Source organism: Phascolarctos cinereus, unplaced genomic scaffold, assembly GCF_003287225.1.
Source record: "Phascolarctos cinereus isolate Bilbo 61053 unplaced genomic scaffold, phaCin_HiC Scaffold_4;HRSCAF=312, whole genome shotgun sequence".
NCBI classification, from domain to species: Eukaryota; Metazoa; Chordata; class Mammalia; order Diprotodontia; family Phascolarctidae; genus Phascolarctos; species Phascolarctos cinereus.
The window spans coordinates 143,010,700-143,031,826 of record NW_027555847.1 but is presented as its reverse complement, the minus strand read 5'-3'; the positions used below and the strand labels follow the sequence as shown (position 1 = coordinate 143,031,826).

Genomic DNA, 21,127 nt, shown 5'->3' with positions numbered 1-21,127 from the left:
AGTATGGTAAATGCTCTTCAAATTATGCTATATAAGGATCTGGAAGCAATGAGAATACTCTTCGTGCCAGCATAGAAGCAGAAGTAGATGGGCCATTCACTCTGATGGCATAGTCAAGTATTTCCATCCATGGTGTGCTGCGGTTGATCTCTCTTCCCTGTAATAGTTTAGTTATGGAAGCCACTTACCCGCCGAGGGACAATCATTGATATAGGCTCGATGAGACCTTTGGTTGTTATCAGTTTATAGAATCTGAATATCTCACAGGAAGATACATCCAGACCCCTCTTTGGCATGATTCCTAATGGAAAGATCCAAGAAAAAGAAGAGATCATGGAAAATGACTAATACTTGAGCAGTGATCCATTGGGCTCTACATGGGCATAGCTCTCATGGGCAAAGTCTGTGTTCTAGCTACCTTTGTATTCCTAGAAACTAGCATACCGCTTTGTTCATGGGTGCTAAATAAATATCTGCCAAACTGCTGTTTAGTTGCAATTAAATTGTATACTTCCTACTTAGTGAGTATGTACCCGAAAATTCAATCAATGGCTTTTCTTCCTCTCCTTCCCCTCCTCTACTCAGGAGACTATTTGCTATCTTTGTGAGGTAGGTCATGAACATGATCACAGTATTCCCATTTTTCTGAGGATAGGGATGAAGAATTATGTACAGTTGAAATGATAGATGTGTACCCCAAAGATATATCACCAACAGTGGCAAACTAAACCCAGGGTATCTGGTCATAGATTGTGCTTTGGGATCCAAGGTGTCTTAGGATAATGGTCTGGAAAGACTCTTAGAAAAAATGTGGTCTGGAGGACCAAAGTTTAACTTATGCCTCTGCTCCTGACTCCTATTCCATTGGTTAAATCATCGATTAGCTCAGAACTTGATTTTTGTCCTTCACATCAATGTTATTCAGACAGGAGAGAGAACAGCTTCTCTGCTAGGCTCAATTCTAATATGTCTTAACAGATATAGTTTAGGACCTCTAAAGAACCAAAAGTTTTTCCAAAAAAAGTCCTCTTTTACATCTCTGTTAATGGTACCACCCCTCTTCTATACTTTCTATTCTAGAAACCTTGGTTTCATCTTTCATTCATTCCCTTCCTTCATCTCCTATATCTAATTAGTCACCAAATTCGATCTTTTCTTGCTTCAAAATGCCTTTTAGTTTTACCCCTCCTCTCCATTTCCACTGCTACCTCACTAATCTAGACTTTTATCACCTTGCATAAGAATTATAGCAATAGTCTCTTAGCTCGTCTCCCTGACTTAATCTGTCCCTCCTTTTAATCCATCATTGCCTGAATCTTCTCTGGCTGACTATGGCCTGCTGCATCACATACATGAACTCCTCTACCTGCCTTTCAAGGCCCTCCATTATCTGATTCTACCTGATATTTTTAAAGATCCATCACTTCACTTTCTCAATGTGAGTGAATTATCCACTGATGCAGATCACAGCCTTTCCATGCCTCATCCATTTGTGGCTAATACAAGTTCACTGCCTGGTAGCCAGCCTTACAATGATGAGGTCTCTGAAATTAGGTTGACTGATCCTCCAATGACTGATAGCATGATCTACCACCAGTCTGTGTATACTCAAAGTTTTCTCAGCTTGGTTCAGACTTAATAGAATGTGCCATCTGTGGATATAATTTTTAGGGATGCAAAGACACCACCATAAAATGGCATAATGAAGTAGAACCTTGTGGGAGCAACAATAATTCATATAGAACATTCTAATTTATGAAGAACTCATTATTAGATTTGACCATGTCAACAGTCGTGTATGGTAAGACTAATATTATTTCCACTTTACAGAGAAGGAAAGTGGAGTTGAGATAGACTAAATATCTAGCCAGTGAGGGGCAGCTACTGGGATTTTTTTATCTTCTGACTCTAAATTTAGTGCTCTTTCCACTAAACCATATTTATTAACATTCAATACATCAGCATAATGAGGATTATGTTATAATCTTCATAACATCCTTGGTCATATAAAGGGAAAAATGCTTAATAGAGGATGAGTTTCTATCTAGTAAGCAGTAGAGTTGGGATCTGGAGGCAGCTAGGTGACACAGTTGATAGAGTGCTGGGCTTGGAGTCAGGAAGACTAATCTTTCTGAGTTTAAATCTAGCCTTAGACACTTACTAGTTTTGTGACCCTGGGCAAGTCACTTAGCCACATTTACCTCAGTTCCTCATCTGTAAAATGAGCTGGAGAAGGAAAGGGCAAACCACTCCAGTATCTTTGCCAAGAAATTCCCAAATGGGGTCACGAAGAGTCGGACATGACTGAAACAACTGAACAACAACAAAAGAGCTGGGATTCAAACCTAAGTCTTAAGTGCCAAGTCCATAGGTTTCCCCATTAGTTACATCATATTACTGTACAAGTCTTACTTCTCCTCCACAGATTTTCTGATTATTTCAGTAAAAATAATTTTTCCCTCTGAGGACCTACTGTACTCACAGTCAATATCATATAGTTTAGCATTTGATTCTCATGACTGTTCTATCTAAATCATAGTTTAATAAGTTCCTGCCTATGTGCCATTGACCGTGCTAATCTTACCTACTGTTTAACCCTAGACTGGCAAGTCCATTTACAACAGAGTATAAATCTGTGTTTCTTTAGTTTTTTTCCCCATAGACTGAAGCACATGGTTGGATACATAAAATAATAAGCCTTCAGTAAACACTTGTTGGTTGACTGGCTTCCCTCTTGAAGCTGCTTTAAACCATGCCATGTGTTTCTGCATAAACAGCAAGAGAAGAGCCATCCAAGTTCGTTGAGACATTGTTGGCCCTTTCAGACACTTGTTCCAAAAAAACCCCTTCTGAGTCCTTTCCCACTGTTTTAACTTCAGTTCTTCATCAGCTCTACTTTAATCCTTAAACAAATTCATCTTTGATTCCTGAAGCAAAGGCTTTTCATGTCACTTGGGAAACTTCTGAGCTATGTGTTTGTGGGGCAATGATTTTGGGTTTTTAGGAATTTATTTTGGGAGCTGATGCTGTGCCTAGTGTACATTCCAGTTGTTCTGATACCAGACTTCTTAACATGGAGTCTAGGAACTTGTTTTTTTTTTTTAATATTTTGATGTATTTTATTTTATACATTTAAAAACTTTTTTTTCTGAGTAAGGATCCATAGGCTTTACCAGACTGCCCAAAAGAGTTTATGATACAAAAAGAGTTAAGAACCCCTGTTAAGGGTTTGGGCTTCTAACTGACTTTCTTTTTGTTTGTTTAAAGAAGGATATGTTAGGCTTGGTAGAGTCAAGACTTTTCACCAAATTAGTTCTCCAGAAATCCCATGAATTCTTTTGGGTACATTCATTAATTTCTGAGCCTCCTGTTTTTCTTTTTGGAGTCAACTAGCCGGGGATCACACAGTTAGTAAAAGTCTAAGGCCAGATTTAAACTCAGGTCCTCCTTACCCCAGGGCCAGGGCTGTATCCACTGCACCACCTAGCTGCCTCCTTTGTGTTTCCTTTCAAACAAAAACCCCTCTGTCCAAGTAGTAACTATGTAAAGAAGAAGAAGCTAGGGGAACTTTGATTCAGCTGCTTTCTCTCCTCTTGCTTCTTAACCCATTAGAATTCAGCTTCCAACATCATCATTCCACAGAAACTGTTCTCTCCAAAGTTACAAATGATTTTTTAATGGCCAAATTTAGTGGTCTTTTCTCAATCCTCATTCTTGATCTCTCTGCTGCCTTTGGAATTGTTGATCCCTCTCTTCTTGATACTCTCTTCTCTCTAAGTTTCTGGTTCTCCTCCCACCTATCTGACCACTCTTTATTGGCCTCCTTTGCTGGATCATCAGCCAGGTCATTTGCTCTAGCTGGAGGTGTCTCACAGAGTTCTTCTGTCTTATATTTCTTCTGTATATATGTTTTCCGTCTATATTTCTTCACATGGTGATCTCATCATCTCCCATGGATTTAATTACCATCTCTATATTGATGAGTCTCAAATCTACCTGTCCTTCCCTAACCTCTCTGCTGACCTCTTGCATCTCTACCTACTTTTCAGATAATTCAGACTGGATGTCCAGTTAAACATTTTAAACTTGACATGTCCCAAACTGAACTTATTATCTTTCCCCTTAACCTCTCCTCCCCTCCTCATGCCCCCACTACCATCAAGGGCAACACCATCCTCAGTCCTTTAGGCTCACAATCTAGGTATCATCCTTAAATCCTCACCTCTTCTCCCTTCCCCTTATCCAATCTGGTGCCAAGGCTCGTGGATTTCATCTTTGCAACATCTCTCAAATACGCCTCTTTCTCTTCTCTGATACTACCCCAACCTTGGCACAGGCTTTCACCACCTCACACTTTGGCTATTGTAGTACCTATTGGTGGGTCTGCCTTCCCTAAGTCTCTCCCCACTCTTCAACCACTATTCAACCACCAAAATGATTTTCCTAAAGCGCAGATCTGACCATGTCACCTTACTACAAAATAAGCTGCATTAGTTCCCTATCACCTCTAAGATCAAGTAAAAAATCTTCTGGCACTCAAAGCTCTTCATAACCTACTCTCTTAGCCCTCCACCAAGTCTTCCAGTCTTCTTACTCCTTACTCTTTCTCTTTGTTATATTGGCCTCCTTGCTATCCACAAAGAAGATATTCCATCTCTCAGTTCTGGGCATTTTCTCTGGCTGTTCCCCATTCCTGGAATGCTATCCCCTTTCCTCTCTGCCTACTGGCTTCCTTAAAGTCCCAACTTTACAGGCAGCCTTGCACAATAGCTCTCAATTCTAGTGTCCTTCCTCTTTTAATTATTTCTTGTTTATCCTGTACATAGCTTGTTCATATTTATTTGGTTTTTTTTTGTCCCCCCCATTAGACTGTGAGCTCTGATTGTCTTTGGCCTCTTGTTTGGCCTCTTTTTTTGCCTTCCTAGCACTTAACAAGGTCCCTAGTACCTAGTAGGTGCTTAATAAATGTTTATTGACTGATTGACTTTAGGATAGGGACAAAAAGTATGATACATTTGGATGGGGAGCAGTGAGTTTGGAACATGAACATTCAGTATATGAATCATGGCTTTGGGGGTGAGAGTCCTCTCTTCCCTATTTTTTCTTTGTCTCTTGTTTTTCTTATTTTTCTTTTTGCTTTTCCTTTCTCCTGTCTTTCTTTTTTCCTCCCTCTCCCTCTCTTTCAGTCTGACTCTGTCCTTCTGTCTTCCCTCTCTTTCCTCTCTCTCTCTCTCTCTCTCTCTCTCTCTCTCTCTCTCTCTCTCTCTCTCTCTCTCTCTCTCTCTCTCTCTCTCTCTCTCTCCCCCTCTCTCCTCACTGTGTCAAAGGAATAGAAGACCAGCCTCCACAATCCTGATATAGTGGGAGCAGTAAGGGTTAACTTTAATTTCTCCCCTTGCCCCCTCCCTGGACCTCTGGCTTTCAAAGAACCTATCTAAGACTTCCAGGTAGCTGGAAGAACCACCATAATCAGAGTTACCCTACCCACTTGCCTTGCCTCAAACTGTTTGCCCACAGGACGTAAATGAGATAGGAACCAACAATTCTATTCCTCCTGATGAGATGGAGGCCACAAGGCTTTACCATTTGCTGTGCCTATATGCTGTGTGGGCCCTAGGCATTGTCATCTCAACCACCTAACTCAAGGACTTCTGGGCTTAGCCATCCTTCTCACTGCTATGTCCTTAGTATTTCTGAGCTTTTCTATCTGCCCTGCAGTTACTGGTTCAATATCAGAAACTGATATGATTTAATAGTGGTAATGATATTAAAGAAGTTACATTTGAATTTTCTTTGCTAAGGACCATGGGACCTTTTCATCTGACTGGTAGTCAAAACCTCCTATATGTGTTATACCTACCATTAGAATATAAGCTCCTTGACAGCAAGAATTCTCTCTCCTTTTCTATTTGTATCTTAAGTGCTTACTCAGTCCAGTGTTTGGTATATAATGAATGCTTCATGTATTTTCATTCACTCATTCATTCATTCATTCATTCATCCTAAAAAGAGCTCTAGACTAGGATTTAGAAGATGTGAGTCCTAGTCCTGGCTCTGCCATTAACTAAGTGTGGGATTTTGGGGTGTCATTTAATCTTTCTAGGATTTAATTGTATTATATGTAAACTAAGGGGTTTGACTAGATGATTTTGAGGTTTTCTTGTAGCTCCAAATTCCAAACTTATAACTCATCACCCTATTCTATTCTGTCCTATCCTTTTCATGATTCTCTTTTAAACATTTTTATTGGTATCTTTTGTTTTTAACATCACCTTCATTTTTGCATATATCTCTCCTCTCTCCCCTCTCTAGCAAGATCTTAGTTTTATGGAACTAAAGTTATCTTTTCCACATTGTGACTTTTCCCATTGTGGTTTTGATATATTGTGAATTTTTGGGAGGTTTGCGGAAACTGCAGATGACAGCGAAGGCCAGCAGACGACAGAAAATGTTTAGAAACTCAGAAGTGCATAAAATATATGTATAGTATTGTATAACATCAATATATTTTATCTTTAATACCATAATAATTCAGGCTTCTTCTATGGTATGAAGGGAGGGCCAAACAATTTTATGTGGATTTTCCAGATTGTGTGTGTGTGTGTGTGTGGGGAAGGGTGGCTCATCTGACCCCTGTGATGTGGAAGGGATAACTATAGTGGGTCCCAGTAAAAAGAGCAGATCTAGAGTCAAAAGACTTGAATTTGAATCCTCTTTCTGCTGCTTACAACCTTTCAACTGACTACAGGCATTTTACCTCCTAGGGCTCAGTTTCCTCATCTCTAAAACAAAGATGATTTGGTCTGGATTGCCTTTATGATTCATTGTAGCTCTTAATCTGATTTGATAGCGCCACCTTCAGTTCAATGTGAGAACTGCTAGGCCCAATCCCTATTGGATTCCCTCCTGGTTTCACAAGGCAGTTTACTTCACCTCTGGCTATTTCTTTCTCATATGTGCTTACCCATCCACTTTAATCTCTTACATTTTATAGAAATTTTTAAGCACTTTCTACTTTTTTCAATTAGTAACTAATCAATAAACATTTTAAAAGCACCTAATATGTGCCGGGTGGGGCAACTAGGTGGTACAGTATATAAAGTGCAGGACGTGGAGTCACGAAGATTCCTCTTCTTGAGTTCAAATCTAGCCTCAGACACTTACTAGCTGTGTGGTCCTAGACAAGTCACTTAACCCTGTTTGCCTCAGTTCCTCATCTGTAGAATGAGCTGGAGAAGGAAACGGCAAACCACTCCAGTATATTTGCCAAGAAAACCCCAAATGGGGTCATGAAGTGTTGGACATGACTGAAAAACAACTCAACAGCAACGAAAATGTACCAGGCACTGTGCTAAGTGCAGGGAATACAGAAAGAGGCAAAAGACAGTCCTTGCCCTCTAGATTAGCAATCAAAAGTGAGGAGCTTACACAAACCTTCCCTGTTGCCTCATGCAAATTTCTCTCTTAAAGCCCTCAAAAATATTCAGAGCACCCCCTCAGATTCTACACAAAAATCTCTCAGATCTGTTTTCTCACCCTTCACGAATTAAATCTGCTTTTCTTCAAGTACCAGCATACCTTGGTAAATAGAGAAACTTGCTTCTCATTTAATATTATTTCTGTCTTCAATTACTAGTTTTGTAAATTGCATGTTAGTTTCTATTTTTCATTACAAACATACAGTATTTAAGCTATATTATAGACATATATGGGTATATATACTATGGAACCAGACCAAGTACAAAAGACATGCATACTGGAGACAAAGTCATTTTGACATCATTGAAAGATTTTCAAGATATCTATAAAGAAGGCACAAAATGGAAGAATTGGGGAAAACTTATGAATTGGCATTATTACCAACAAAGTGGTCAAGAAGACTCCTGATTCACATTCTTATCTGCTCATTTTTATAAGAATCATCCCAAGACCATAGATTTATATCTGGAAGGGACCTTAGAGGTCATTAAGTTCAATCCCCTCATTTTGTAGATGAAGAAAGCCAAAAAAAAAAAAGGTTAAGTAACTTGCGCAAGGTCACACAGCTAGTTAAGTGTCTGAAGCAAGCTTTGAACATGTGTTTCTGACTGTAGGTCTAACATTGTATTTATGACATCACACTACCTCTCTACAAGCATATAAGGGTGCCCCTGGAGGGAAAAAAAAGAGAAGGAAAGAAGCAGGTTTTTGCAAATTGTTCATTATTAAAGATTGAATCTTCAGACAGACAACTGACTAAAAGGTATAGCCCACAAGATCCCTCAGGGTTCCTTGTTTATTCATTTTCAAAGCCTTTGATTCAGTAGTGCAAAATGTAGTCTTAAAGGTTCTCTAGTAATGTATCACTCAAGCATATTTGAGGATATATAATTCAATTGCTGCAGCTATTGTTAAACCACCCTCAGCATCAAGAGAAGCACAAAACAAGCAGATAAGTGTGCACCCCAAATAATTGTCACTGTCAGGAGGATGTCTGGTGCAGAATTCAAATGGAATAAGAATTCCCTAGACATAATGAAATCCTCCAGATGCTTCTATCTGTAGCTAACATTGTGCTAATTGCATTAACGCTACAGGACATTTCTCATTAGGGAGATTCAGAACAACTCAAAAGACACCAAACTTACCACAAAACTTACCAACTGGAAGAAGAATGCTTATAGTGTGACTATGATCTACAACTGTATGGGCAGCCCATTGAATTAGTACATTAGCCCAAAGATACATATCTTGGATATATATTACAGATGGACAATGGGCCAGAAATGCATAGGAGCAAGGGCATGGCCAAGGGCTGAGTTGCATTCAGGAAATTGTGCTAACTTTCACTTATCAGACAGAGATAGATTGATCTCTTCTCCCTCTCCCCCAAACACACACCCCAAACATCTTTTTAATACCAGGATTCTCCTGATAAGACTATGTAGTCAAAGATCACTGAACATCAAATTTGTAAAAAAGCCAAACTGTAGATGACTCAAAAGGCACCGTGAGTGAAAGGAGGCTATAACATATATCAGGAATGACTTTTATGCAAGAAATGGCATAAAAATATTATTCAGGGGTTATAGCATTGGAAAAGGAAGTGGGCTGGCCGTATAGTGAGAGCTGGGGAAAACAGATGAACAGACTGAGTCTAGAGAATGTTAGAAGACCTAGGAGACAGCCTTTGGCCCACTGGGTGGATCCTCAATAAAGGATTTATGGGAGGACATGGACAAGAATTACACAGGATAAGCATGTATAGTACCCAGGAAAGTGTAACCTGTATTGACAAGATCACTGAGGTATTGAAAAACTGTGGACTGAAAAGCCTTTGTGGCCTGTCCTGACAGCCTAGCCATAAGGGAAACATTGTCTTCATAGGAAAATGTATTCTGAGGTCCCAACTCAATTCATATGTTATTTAGGAGGATAAAGAATTAACCTGTTAGCACCCATTCATACCCACTAGGAACACTGGAAAAGGAGACCAGCGCCCTGAGAGACTGAGACACAGGACAAATAAATGTTAAGGGGAAGAGGGTCAAAAAGTTTCAGAGCCTAAGGTATTGGGATCAAAGAAGAGTGAGTAACCATGATAACATGAAGGTACTAGGACAGCAGGAGAACACTTAGAACATTACAATTATCTTCCATGCATATCTTTTTTTATGTCAATCTATGTACAAATTCCTAGTTAATTACCAATTCTACTAAGCTTGAAGGTCTACTTCACAAAGGCAATAGTTATGCATTTAAAATTGCATTGTCCGAGCTGCCATGAGAGGCTGCAGAGATTTAGTGGAAAAAACCCTGGGTTAGGAGTCAGGGGACCCCCAGGTCTTCCACTAAGTAGCTATTCAGGTTGCCTAGAAAAAAAGGAAGCAATGGCCTCCTTGATCCTGTACTGTCCAGACAATAATGATACATGATAATAATAGCTAACATTTATATAGCACTTATTATGTGTCAGACCATGCTAAGTATTTTACAAATATTATCTCAATTCTCACACAAATCTTGGAGGGAGATGCTATTATTATCTCCATTTTACAGATGGTAAACTAAGGCAAACAGAAGTTAAGTGACTTGCCCAGAGTCACACAGCTAGTAAGTGACTGAGGCCATATTTGTACCCAGTTCTTTCTGATTCCAGTGGTCTATCCACTGGCCCACATAAATAACAGATGAGGTACTGTGTTCGATTTGTGGTACTACATTTTAAGAGAGATACTGACACATTGGGGCAGGTCTACAGGAGGGTGACTGGTCTAGTGAGGACATGCAAAATCATGTCATTTTAGGTATGGAGATGTTTTGCCTGCAGAAGAATACAGTGGAGTACATGTGTGTGTAAGGATATCACTATCTTCAAATACCTGAAGGATTGTCATAGGGAATAGAAATTATACTTAGTTTCGGTGGTTCTATAGGTTAGAACTGCAAAGTTCTAAGTAGGCAGATTTCAGTTCAGGAGAAGGAAGAACTTTCTCACAATTAGAGCTGGCCAAATGATGGAAGAAGCCATGGCACAGAGGCCCCAAGATCTGGCCTTGAAGCCACAAAGGCCTGGGTTCAGTTTCTGCCTCTGACACATACTGGCTATGTGACCCGGTAAATCACTTAACTTCTCAGAACCCCTGGCAATTCTATGCAACTACAAGTTCCAAAGAAATTGCCAAACTGCATTGGTAGAGGGTATTTCCTCATGTAGAAATTTCCTGTATCTATGAAATCTTGTCTAGTTCCTATCCCAATAATAAGACTGCCTTGTGTGAGGTAGTGAATTCCTCATCACTGACGATATATAACCACAGGCTAGATGAGTATTTATTAGGGGTTCTGAAGAGAGAACTCAAGGTTCTAGTACATGTTGTACTAGAGAACCTTGGAGGTCCTTTCTAACTTTAAGATTATGTGATTCCACCAATTTATGACCATTTGTAAGTTATATTATATCCCTGGGCCTAAGGTTCCCTATTTATAAAATAGAGATTAAATTTTATAACCTTATTTTCTTATCATGGGAATATTTTATGATTTACACCCCATACCTAAAGTATCCTCACAAAGTTGCCTTCTGCATTATTAATTTAAATTGAGTGTTTTGAGCTCCTTAATAATAATGATGATGATGATGATGATGACGATAATGACATTTAGGCAGGAGAAGATAAATGATCACTACAGACACATCATCACAATCGATCTTCTTAAGAGGTAAGTACTGCTTTGAAAGTCAGTGAATAAAGTCTGCAACATCAATCCAAACAGAAAATCACGTTTCTAAGAAAAGTGCCTCTTTCATACTCACCAATTCCCTTTTGAGGGAGATAAGAACGATATTCTGTAAGATAGTTCAAGTGTGGTTTGTCTGCACTAATTTCATAGTATCGAATGTTCCCATCACCCTGTGAAAGAGAACGAAAAAGAACAAGGAGATATGTTGGTCCCTCATTTGGTCTGGAACAATATGAATAAAACAACTGCATTTATTTTTATGTTCAGTTGAAAACTAAAATGCCTAGGAAAATCATAAAATTGAAAGAATAAAATTTAAAAACTCTTTTATTTTCCATTCCTACTGCTACTTCTCAGTAGCCTTTTCTTTTTTTGGGTAGAGGCCAGGTATTGCGGCATTTAACAAAAAGTAGTTGCTTCCAAATTTTTAGGTATCTTTCCTTTTCTCTAGTGCTTGCATTTCAGAGATAGGATAATAGCTGTGGTAGGGTTTGTGTGTGTATAGTGATGAAGCACAATTCAAGAAATTGTGTGTGTGTGTGTGCGTGTGTGTGTGTGTGTGTGTGTGTGTGTAATAGTAGATAACAAAAGGGAAAGCAAGGAGTTGTGGCCTCTTTTTTGGTTAAAACATCTTTTAAAGTATAGATAATAGGATCAAAGATTTTTGAGCTGGAAGGGATCTTAGAAACTATATAGTTGAACATCCTTAGTTTACAAGGGAGGAAAATGAACTTCATAGAATTTAAGTGACTTATCCGTAGTCACATAGGTAGTAAGTGTCAGAGGTAGGATTTGAACCCAGGTCTGCTGAATCCATATCCACTGTACTCCACTTTCTACTGTACCATACTGTCTCTCTGAGCCTATGAATCTCTTACTCTGCAATTCATCATGGTATGGATGTGCCCTGGAAGCAATATCAGCAGGAAATTATGTCCTACTAAGCTAGAAATGTCCCTTTTTTGGGGGGGTGTTCTTGAAATGGGCTATGTATCTGATGTCCAAGGAAAACTCTGGCTAAGTTCAATAGGGCTATTGCAGCTGAGCCTGAGTCACGGATATTTTTCATCCCAGCAACTCCTGAAGGTTCTATATTAAGGTACTGAGGAATTATGAGCTGCATTTTAGAAATTGGTTATACATATTGATGAAGTATAGCCATCAGTTTAAAAGCTTGATGTTTAAAATGCATCTCTACAGTTTTTTTTTCTTATTTCTTCAGTCCAAAAACATTTATAGCTTCAGGTCAACGATGAAATAAAGAATTCAATACTCAATTTCACATTCCCCCTCTCCTCCACCTAAGACCTCAACTACTGAACTATTGCATATTTAGCAGCCTTAGTTTTAATTCTCATAGTTGCAAAGCTTACCTTGCCTACCACATAGAGCATATTGGTGTCTGAATCATAGAAGGGGAATAATACACCAGAAGAGCCATCTAGGTCCTCTTCAATTAAAGGCACAGAAAGGTCATCCTGTCCAGGGAAGAAGAAATGAAAAAAAGCTGTTCAGTTACTTTTTTGGTTGAAAAACCAATGTATCCCAGCCCAGACTACACAATGCACCAGGAAAATCTCTAAATTCCCCAGGACTAACTGTTCCCCCACTTGCAGCATCAATAGACAAGATTCATAAGGCCCAGAAGGAATGGTTTGGAAGCCAAGGAGAAGTAGAAATAAAGAAGAAGAGAAGGAGCCAGTCTTTAAGATGATAAATTTTAAGAAATAAGGACCTTTGGTAGTAAAAGTATAGCAGACTAGTAACATTTCCCCCAAGATCAGCAGTTTGGAAAACTGCTGGAAAACATAAAACAACTTTCCTTGTTCTAATGTTTCGATGTTTTCATCTTATTGAATCCATAGAGTCACAGAATATTAGATCTGGAAGGCACTTGTGAGATAATCTAGTGAAGTCCAACACCATCATTTTTATAGATGAGGAAACTCAAGTCCTAATAAGTGAAGTGATTTCCCCAAGGTCATATAGTAGATTAGCACCAAAAATATGAGTGGTACTTGGGTTTTTTAATTACTAGACCAGTGTATTTTCTATGATTCCACATTACTCCTCTAAGAACAGTCAAACAACTTATTCTCAGTTTGGAAGAATCTTCAAAAAGCACGGGTGCTGCCTTCTGCATCATGGATCCCCAATGATGGGGCTGGATCCTTGACACTCCCAACCAAAGCATATTCCCCAAAGCGTAACTATATCAATGACTTTGCTCAGAATTGCATCCTACATTTCAAAACAATCATGAGTGTGGTTGGGTTGGAGGGGAAAGAAGCAAGGCTTCATCTCTGTCAAAATCTCATGAAAAAAGAACAGAAATGGGTTAATTCTTATAGCTGGGGTATTGTAGGAAGTAAGAGACTTATAAGACAGATAAAAGGGAAAGCAAAGGTCAGTGACCACTGGCAAATGGGGAAAAAAAGGAATGGCTAAGAAAGCTCTCCATCCTAGTAATAGGATTTAATTTAATTTGGGTAAGCAAAACTTACAGCAAACACTTGCCCTGTATATATATCAGTGTTTGGGCACTAGATCTATAGTTCTTGAGTGAGCCAATGAATTGGTGTTATTTGAAGTGATAGGGAAATTACAAATCTAAAAATGAAAGTGAGTCCTGGTTTGTGTAGCCAAAGAAACTATCTGTTAGCATAAAAGAGATAGGAAATGGTAAGCCTGGGGCAAATATCTTGAATATTTTTTTGAATCTTTTATTGAGGAAAAAGAGGGTTTGAGTCTGAAGTGATAAGTATTATTTGTCTTCACTGATCAAGCTCAACAAATAATACATAACCCTTGAATTCCCTTTACCTATGGGGACAGAATCACATTTAGGAATACTCAAGCTGCAAAGGACAGAGAGCATGGAACATTTTCTGGATGGTGATCCAGGAAAAACAGTATCAGATATCTCAGAGTGGCTGCCTTGTTTGGAGTTCATGTGACTTGGTGTGGAGCCTTTAGCCCAGTGCTTTTAGGGATAGGTTTTAGTTGGGATTCACCAGTGGTAAGGATGGCCAGGAGAGGTCAGGCCAAGGTCTATGAATCCCAGAGTTTGGTCATTTTGAATTGGCCTGGGTCCTTGTTTTGACTGTACAGAGCCAGGGCGCTTTTTATGTTGGTGTAGGCAGCTCATCCTCCATATTAATGGAAGACCTGGAAAATATTCATCTCATGACCAGGCTTACAGGAGTCAGACTGACATATCTCTTTGATTCTCCTGTAACACCAAGAGCCTGTGTCCAAAGGAGAGGCTGTGTCCAGTTGTATTCATGTGTTGGAAAAGAACTTCAAGGGTTGGATCAGGGAGGCTATAATCCAGATCAGGTGATCTCATATACAGCTTGGCGGAAAAACCAAGAAAAAGACCAAGGAAAGCTCTAGGTTTGCCTGTCAGCAAAGCTAAACCCTCTGGGGGAAATATACCTAAAGAACACCCAGAGAATCAGAACAGAACATACACCTACCTCAAAGGGTTGCTGCAAGAACCAAAGGAGGTAATAAAAGATAACCATTTTGGAAACCTTAAAGTTATTATTAAGGAACAGCTTTAAGTTGAGGATGGATAGCTCCTGAAGATGGTTGAAGAGCAATGATGGAAACAAGAGAAAGAGTCTGTGGGTCTAAGATATGGTGTGGGTGAAGGCTCAGACTAAGCAGGAAGCATTGATGGGACATAATGGAAGGAGAGAAATTTACCCTCTTAATCCACTATTTTGAATTCACAACATGAAAGTGGAGGACGGAGAGAAAGAGAAAGAGACATAATGGTAGACTTCATAGGTCAGAACTAAGAGCAATGATAGAAAGATTAAACTTGATATAGGGGGGAAAAACCTTCTGGATAATTAAAGCTATCCAGAGGTGGAATGGGCTGCTTCAGGATTCCCCATTACCAATGGTCTTTAAGCAAAGGCTGAATGACTCTGTTGGAAATATGATAGAAGGGATTCTTAAGGTATTGGTTGGAATCATAACAGTTGGTATCTGAGGTCCATTCCTACTCTGACATTCTATGACTCTGAAGAAGTAGCAACTGTATAGACAAAGTGAAGAGGGTTCAAAGCAGTCCAGAGTGGTGAATTATGCTACAGGCTATATAGGAATGTCAGGGAATTCTCCTGATCCTGGTAATCAGTAAAGTAGGATTATTAGAAAGACAGACCTTGGATAGAGTTTGGGATGAAAGATAGAGTTAGAAATATAGGAAGATGGTGGAAGGGTTAGTGTTTGGTTTAAGTGACTCTAAGGAATGAGTCTGAGAGAGACAGAAAAAGAGAGAGAGAGAAATAGAAAGAGAGAGAGAGAGAGAGAGAGAGAGAGAGAGAGAGAGAGAGCGAGCAATTAATTATTGACAGGACTGTATAGAAGTGCTATGAGTGTTAGCTTATGTGTTTGGGAATGTTTAGGAATTTAAGAGTTTACTAGGCAATGTGAGGGTAAATTTTGGGGCATGTGGGTACCAAATCCAACCCATAGCCCAGGGGCCCAATTATGTGTTGGGTGTCAATGAGATTTAAGGTATGGAAGCATGGGAAGAGTAGCATCTAGGGTTAGGCAGAGGCAGGCATCGCCTACCTACACAGGTGGTTAGAAGTGTGTGGTTGGGTGAGTCTGGGTCCTTGTGTCAACATCCATGGAGTGATACTAGTGTAGCACCCAAACTGACACTCATGTTCACAGGTTGGGTCCCTGGGCGTATGACTACAACTAAGGTTTAATGAATTCCGTGGGTCTATAATCCTAAAGATATAGCTTCCAAGCCTCCATTACTGTGTGTTATCTTCAACAGCCAACTAAAAGGTACACTTAGTTTGAAGCAAAGGCATTTACTTACATGGTGTAGTAAGAACAGCAGCTAAAAATTATTTCCCCATAAACCTGATACACAGTGTCCCAGAAATACATGAGATGTCAGTGGGTATAGCAGACACATAATAAGAGCATACTGGTTGTGAGTCACGCACATAGTGGAGATAAGTGGCCAAAGCCACTCATGCCCCTGTTTCTGTGGGGCCCCAATATCTTTTCTCATCTTATGGTATCCTCACACTATGCCCCACTGGGTACAGTGTCTCTACTGCACAGGTCACTCAACTTGGCTCCCTGTTCCTCTTCATCTATGTAACTCAGCTTCCAACTGCCAGAATTAATTCTCTTTTGAATCCATAGCTGGCTTTCTTCTCTGCTGCAAGTGGTCACATTCCTCTGGACTGTTTCTTGCTTTGATTCTTTTTCTCTGTGCTCCATATTGAATTCTATGTCTCCAGCTGGACAAGTAGCTCTACTGTAAGATTACCATGACCAGTGACACTGGGAATGGAGTGGAAGAAGAGGAGGGAAGAAGGAGAGAAATCTCTTCTTTCCTTCAGTGTCAAGGAATGGTCCCCTATCAAGAACTGGGTTCTTTTTCCAAAGCTAGATTTTTTTCTGTTGCCAGGGAGCACATTCTCTAAAGCTTTACTGAGTGATTCACTGAGTGATTCACTGCTGATCGTTTGCTAGCCAATAGCTAACTACCCTCTAACCTTATCAAAGAGAATTTCTTCACACCTCATAAAGGAGTAATAAAGTGAAAAGCTCCTTTGCCCTCTGTTTAAGATACTAACTGCTAATCACTTTCTGTTATATCAATTGGGCTGAGGGATGGGAAATCTGTTGCTTGGGGTGGGGTATGTTGACCAATTCCTCTCCTTCCCCCACTACTCTAGTATTCGGGAATGGTGATAACAAGACTGGATAAATGCTAAGACACTGGAATAGCACAGTGTCTAGTCTCTTGTAGTCTACACATGGGGGGAAAAGTGCCAGGAGAATGACAAGTTTATTTGTATATATGTGTCTGTATGTGTGAATGAGTCTGAGTCACTCTTCATGTCTGACCCACAGATGAGCATAATCTCCTCTCTTCTTATTTTCCTCCTTCATTTCTATTTATCTGCCTTTCTACCCCAGCACCAACTTCTGCATGAAGCCTTTCCTGAATCTTCCAACATCTGCTGCTCTCTCTCCCAAATTATCTTGTAATTAACTACTTTATGTTTATCTGCATTTATTCATTTTGTATTTGTGCTATGTATACTTTATATTTAATTATCTCCTCCATTAGAATGTGCTTATATATGTACTTGTCTCCCCCTTTAGAATGTAAGCTCTTTGCAAATAGGATTATTTCATTCTTTGAACTTGTATCCCTACTGGCACATAGTATGTGCTTAATAAATCTGATTTATTAAAATATAATTTGTAGTTACCATCACATATTCTGAGACCAGTTATAAGGTTGAACACTTTCTTAGGTTGGTGCTCTAATTTGGAATCAAGTGAGTTTAAGGAAAGCTGTCAGCACCATGGCCAGAGGAAGCATCTGGCTTGATCCACACTGAGTGGCAGTAAAAGTCAGGAATTTGGTTCAGCTGAGCTCCACTGTGGAAACATGCTGAGACAACATTACCACAGCTACCACACTGGTGCAGGTCCTCATCACCTTCTGCCTGGACTCTTGCAATAACCTCTTAATTAGCCTCTCCTTCACATCTCTTTCATCTTCAATTCTGCCTCAGCATAGCTGCCACAGTGATGCTCCTAAAGCACAGGTGCGACTATGTCACTCCTCTGCTCCAAATGTTTCAGGGGCTTCCTGCTTCTTCTAGTATCATGCACAGACTCTTCTGCTTGACAATGAAAGCCCTTCACAATCAGAATCCTGCCTAATTTTCTAGGCTTATTGTACATGAGTACTCTTAAAACACCCTACAATCTGCCCAACCTGGACCACTTGCCTCTCTCTCATCCACAATGCTCCACATTCTACCTCTTTGACTCTGCACAGGATTTTTCCCATGTCTGAAATCCACTCAGTCCTTACCTCTACCTCTTTGAATTTCTAGTTCCTCTTAAAACCCAGTTTAAATTTTTAAATTTAAATTTACTCATGACTTACCTGATTCTAATGCCCCTTTGAAATGACTTTAGATTTGATTATATGTGTACATGTTGTTGCCACTCCAGGATGGTAGCTCCTTGAGGGCAGGAACTATTTTGGGTTTTTCATTTCTGTATCCCTAGCATCTAGCCCAGTGCTTAGTAAATGTTTCTTGATTGATTGATTACTATTTTTTTTTGGTGAGTTTAGAGATGAAGAGACCACTGAAATTGTCCAGTCCAAGCCTTTCATCTTGTGGGTGAGGAAACAGAGACCTAGGGAGATTAAGTGACTTTCCCAGTGTCACACAGGTAGTAAGCATCAAAGAAGAATCTTGAACTCAGGTTTTCTGATCCTAGAGCCAGTGTTCTGTGCCACACTAATTTATGTTTAGGAAGGAGGAAGGGGGAGGTAGCCAAGTGGCACAGTGGATAGAGTGCCAGACTGGAGGGAGGAAGACTCATCTTCTGAGTTCAAATATAGCCTCAGATCCCAACTGGCTGTGTGACCCTGGGCAAGTCACTTAATCCTGTTTGCTTCAGTTTCTTCATCTATAAAATGAGCTGGAGAAGAAATGGCAAACCACTCCAGTATCTCTACCAAGAAAACCCCAAATGGGGTCATGAACAGTTGGACACGACTGAAAAAGTACTAAACCAAGAAGGAAAGGCTATTACAAGTTGACAGTAGATTTAACTAGGGTGTTCTTTTGGCCTCTAGGTGGTTTCGGTTGTTTATATAGTGAAAGCAAGACCTAAGCCAGGATCTAGGGCTTGAGCAGGGGACTCCACCATATGATCTATATTTCTAGAGGGGAAAATTCCCTCACTTGGACTTGACTCAGTGATTCTTTCCTATTGCTCTAATTTGCAAGGAGATAACCAAAGGAGAGAGTATGTGTCAGTGTGTCTCTTCCTTGGGTGTTCTGTAGAAGCATTATTAGCATCTCTGGGTGGTAATTACAATATAGACTAGCCTGCCTTTAGTCTCTCCCTACTCCAGTATATCTCCACTCAACTGCCAAATTTACCTTCCTAAAGCACAGGTCTCACCATGTCACTTCCCTATCCAATAAACCGAAGCATCTTCCTATCATCTTCAGCATCAAAGCTCTTCAAAACTTGGCCTCTTCCTACCTTTCCAGTCTCTTTATGCCTCTCTTCCCCCTGCCCCCCATCCCCACAAACATACTTTGCAATCCAGGGACACTGGACTCCCATCAGATATTCTTTCTCCTGGCTCTGAAAATTTTTATTTGCTATCTTTCTTCCTGGAATCCTCTTCCTCCTCACCCCTACTTCCTGCCTTCCCTGGCTTTGTTCAAGTCCAGTTAAAATCCTACCTTCTATAGGAAGCCTTTCCTGATCCCCTTTAATTTAAGCATCTTCCCTTTGTTTATTATTTCCAATTTATCCTGTATATAGCGCGTGTGTACATAGTTGTTTGCATGTTGTCTCCCCCATTAGACTGGGAGCTCCTTGACAGTAAGGATTGGCTTTTGCCTTTCTTTATATCCCTGGCACTTAGCACAGTGCCTGGCCCACAGCAGGTGCTTAATAAATGTTTGCTGACTGATTGTCAGAGAGTCAGTTTTCTGTAAGGGCCATGTTTGTTATAAGAAGGCCACTCACAGAATAGTCTTCTAGAGGCCACCCCAGATGAATTCATGATAGGGCACTTATTCTGAGTCTCTCTGCCTTATAACTCTAATGACATGCTTGAGGCCTCAAATATAAAACTGCACTGAGAAATAGTTTGTGGTCACTCAAATATATTGAGCCTAGTAAGATATAGTAAGGTTTTTAGAGACATTTGAAGAAACACATAAACTAATTAATGGAATTACAGTAATATGTCATTGTAACATAGATCTTTACTCCACAAATCCAGATATATGCTTCTAAACATAATCATATATACATCATACCATACCCCTGGCATTTATCATTTCCCCAGGTACCAGGATAAGAAAAGGGTTCCATTACATTTATTTCCCTTAAACTAGGACATGGATGCTATCAGGGTTTCATACACACATACACGAACATGTATATAAGTATGTATGTATATGTATATGCAATGTATATGTGTGTATATAAATAACCATGGTTTTATATATAGATTTTATATATTTGTCTATATATATATGTATATACATACATATGTATATACACTCATATACACAGAGTGAAGCAGCATGTGTAGCCATATAGAGATATAGCCTCAAGTCTGCAAGTTGAGTATTCACTGCAGGAGAAGGAAATTCTCTCTCTAATGGGTAGAGCTCATGGCTACTCTTCTTGCCATCTTACAGCCTAAGCTAGGGTGGAGGGAACAAGCCAACTGTCTAGCTCTAATCTCTCTCTCTTGATCCTCTCTCTACTTTGTAGGGAAGAGGCGATTGGGCAGGAGAAGGGGAGAGAGAGAAGAATAACTAAAATTAGGGTTAGGGTTAAAGTCAATAAAAGAAAGGAATCTTAGTGGGAAGCAACAAATGATATAAAAAGAGGAATGAGATAGGTCTAAGGAGGCGCAGCCTGGTCCTTGCTCTGACCCTTAGTTTCGAAAGTTAACTGACTCACCTCATTCCATAGTGCAATTTGCCTGTTGTTCCATCTGGACGTTCCAGTGGACAGCAGTTTTTTCATATTTCCTAGAAACAGCACTTTGTTGGCTCTGTGAGACTTGTAGCTTGCTTCCTAGAAGAAGACATACAGTATATTAGCATGAACACATAATTTGAGTGGATCAATGATTCCCCTCCTCTAAAAAAAAGTGGTGGGAAGGAGTAAGTTACAGCTTTGGTAAAGGGTTTCTCTATATGATCATTCCTGAAGACCCTGCGTGATTATTCTCTAAGAATTGTTTGAGGAAGCTTAAGGAGATAACAATCCATATGGAAATCCATGAACATGAAGGTGGAGAGCAGCTGGGTGACAGAACTATTATAAACTCTCTGTCCTGAAA

At 39.8% G+C, this 21,127-nt stretch overlaps 1 protein-coding gene across 4 annotated transcripts in view; it reads right to left on the bottom strand.

Moving 5' to 3' along the window:
- The window catches only part of CORO2A (coronin 2A), a 179,439-nt gene that overhangs the window by 9,587 nt on the left and 148,725 nt on the right, over positions 1-21,127 (bottom strand). For all 4 annotated transcript variants that reach the window (XM_020995605.2, XM_020995606.2, XM_020995607.2 and 1 more), the window contains exons 6-9: positions 20,743-20,859; positions 12,597-12,701; positions 11,297-11,393; positions 189-301 (exon numbers count right to left, since the gene is read on the bottom strand). In XM_020995605.2, the coding sequence (XP_020851264.1) occupies positions 189-301; positions 11,297-11,393; positions 12,597-12,701; positions 20,743-20,859 (432 nt within the window). The remainder of the gene's footprint in view (positions 1-188; positions 302-11,296; positions 11,394-12,596; positions 12,702-20,742; positions 20,860-21,127) is intronic.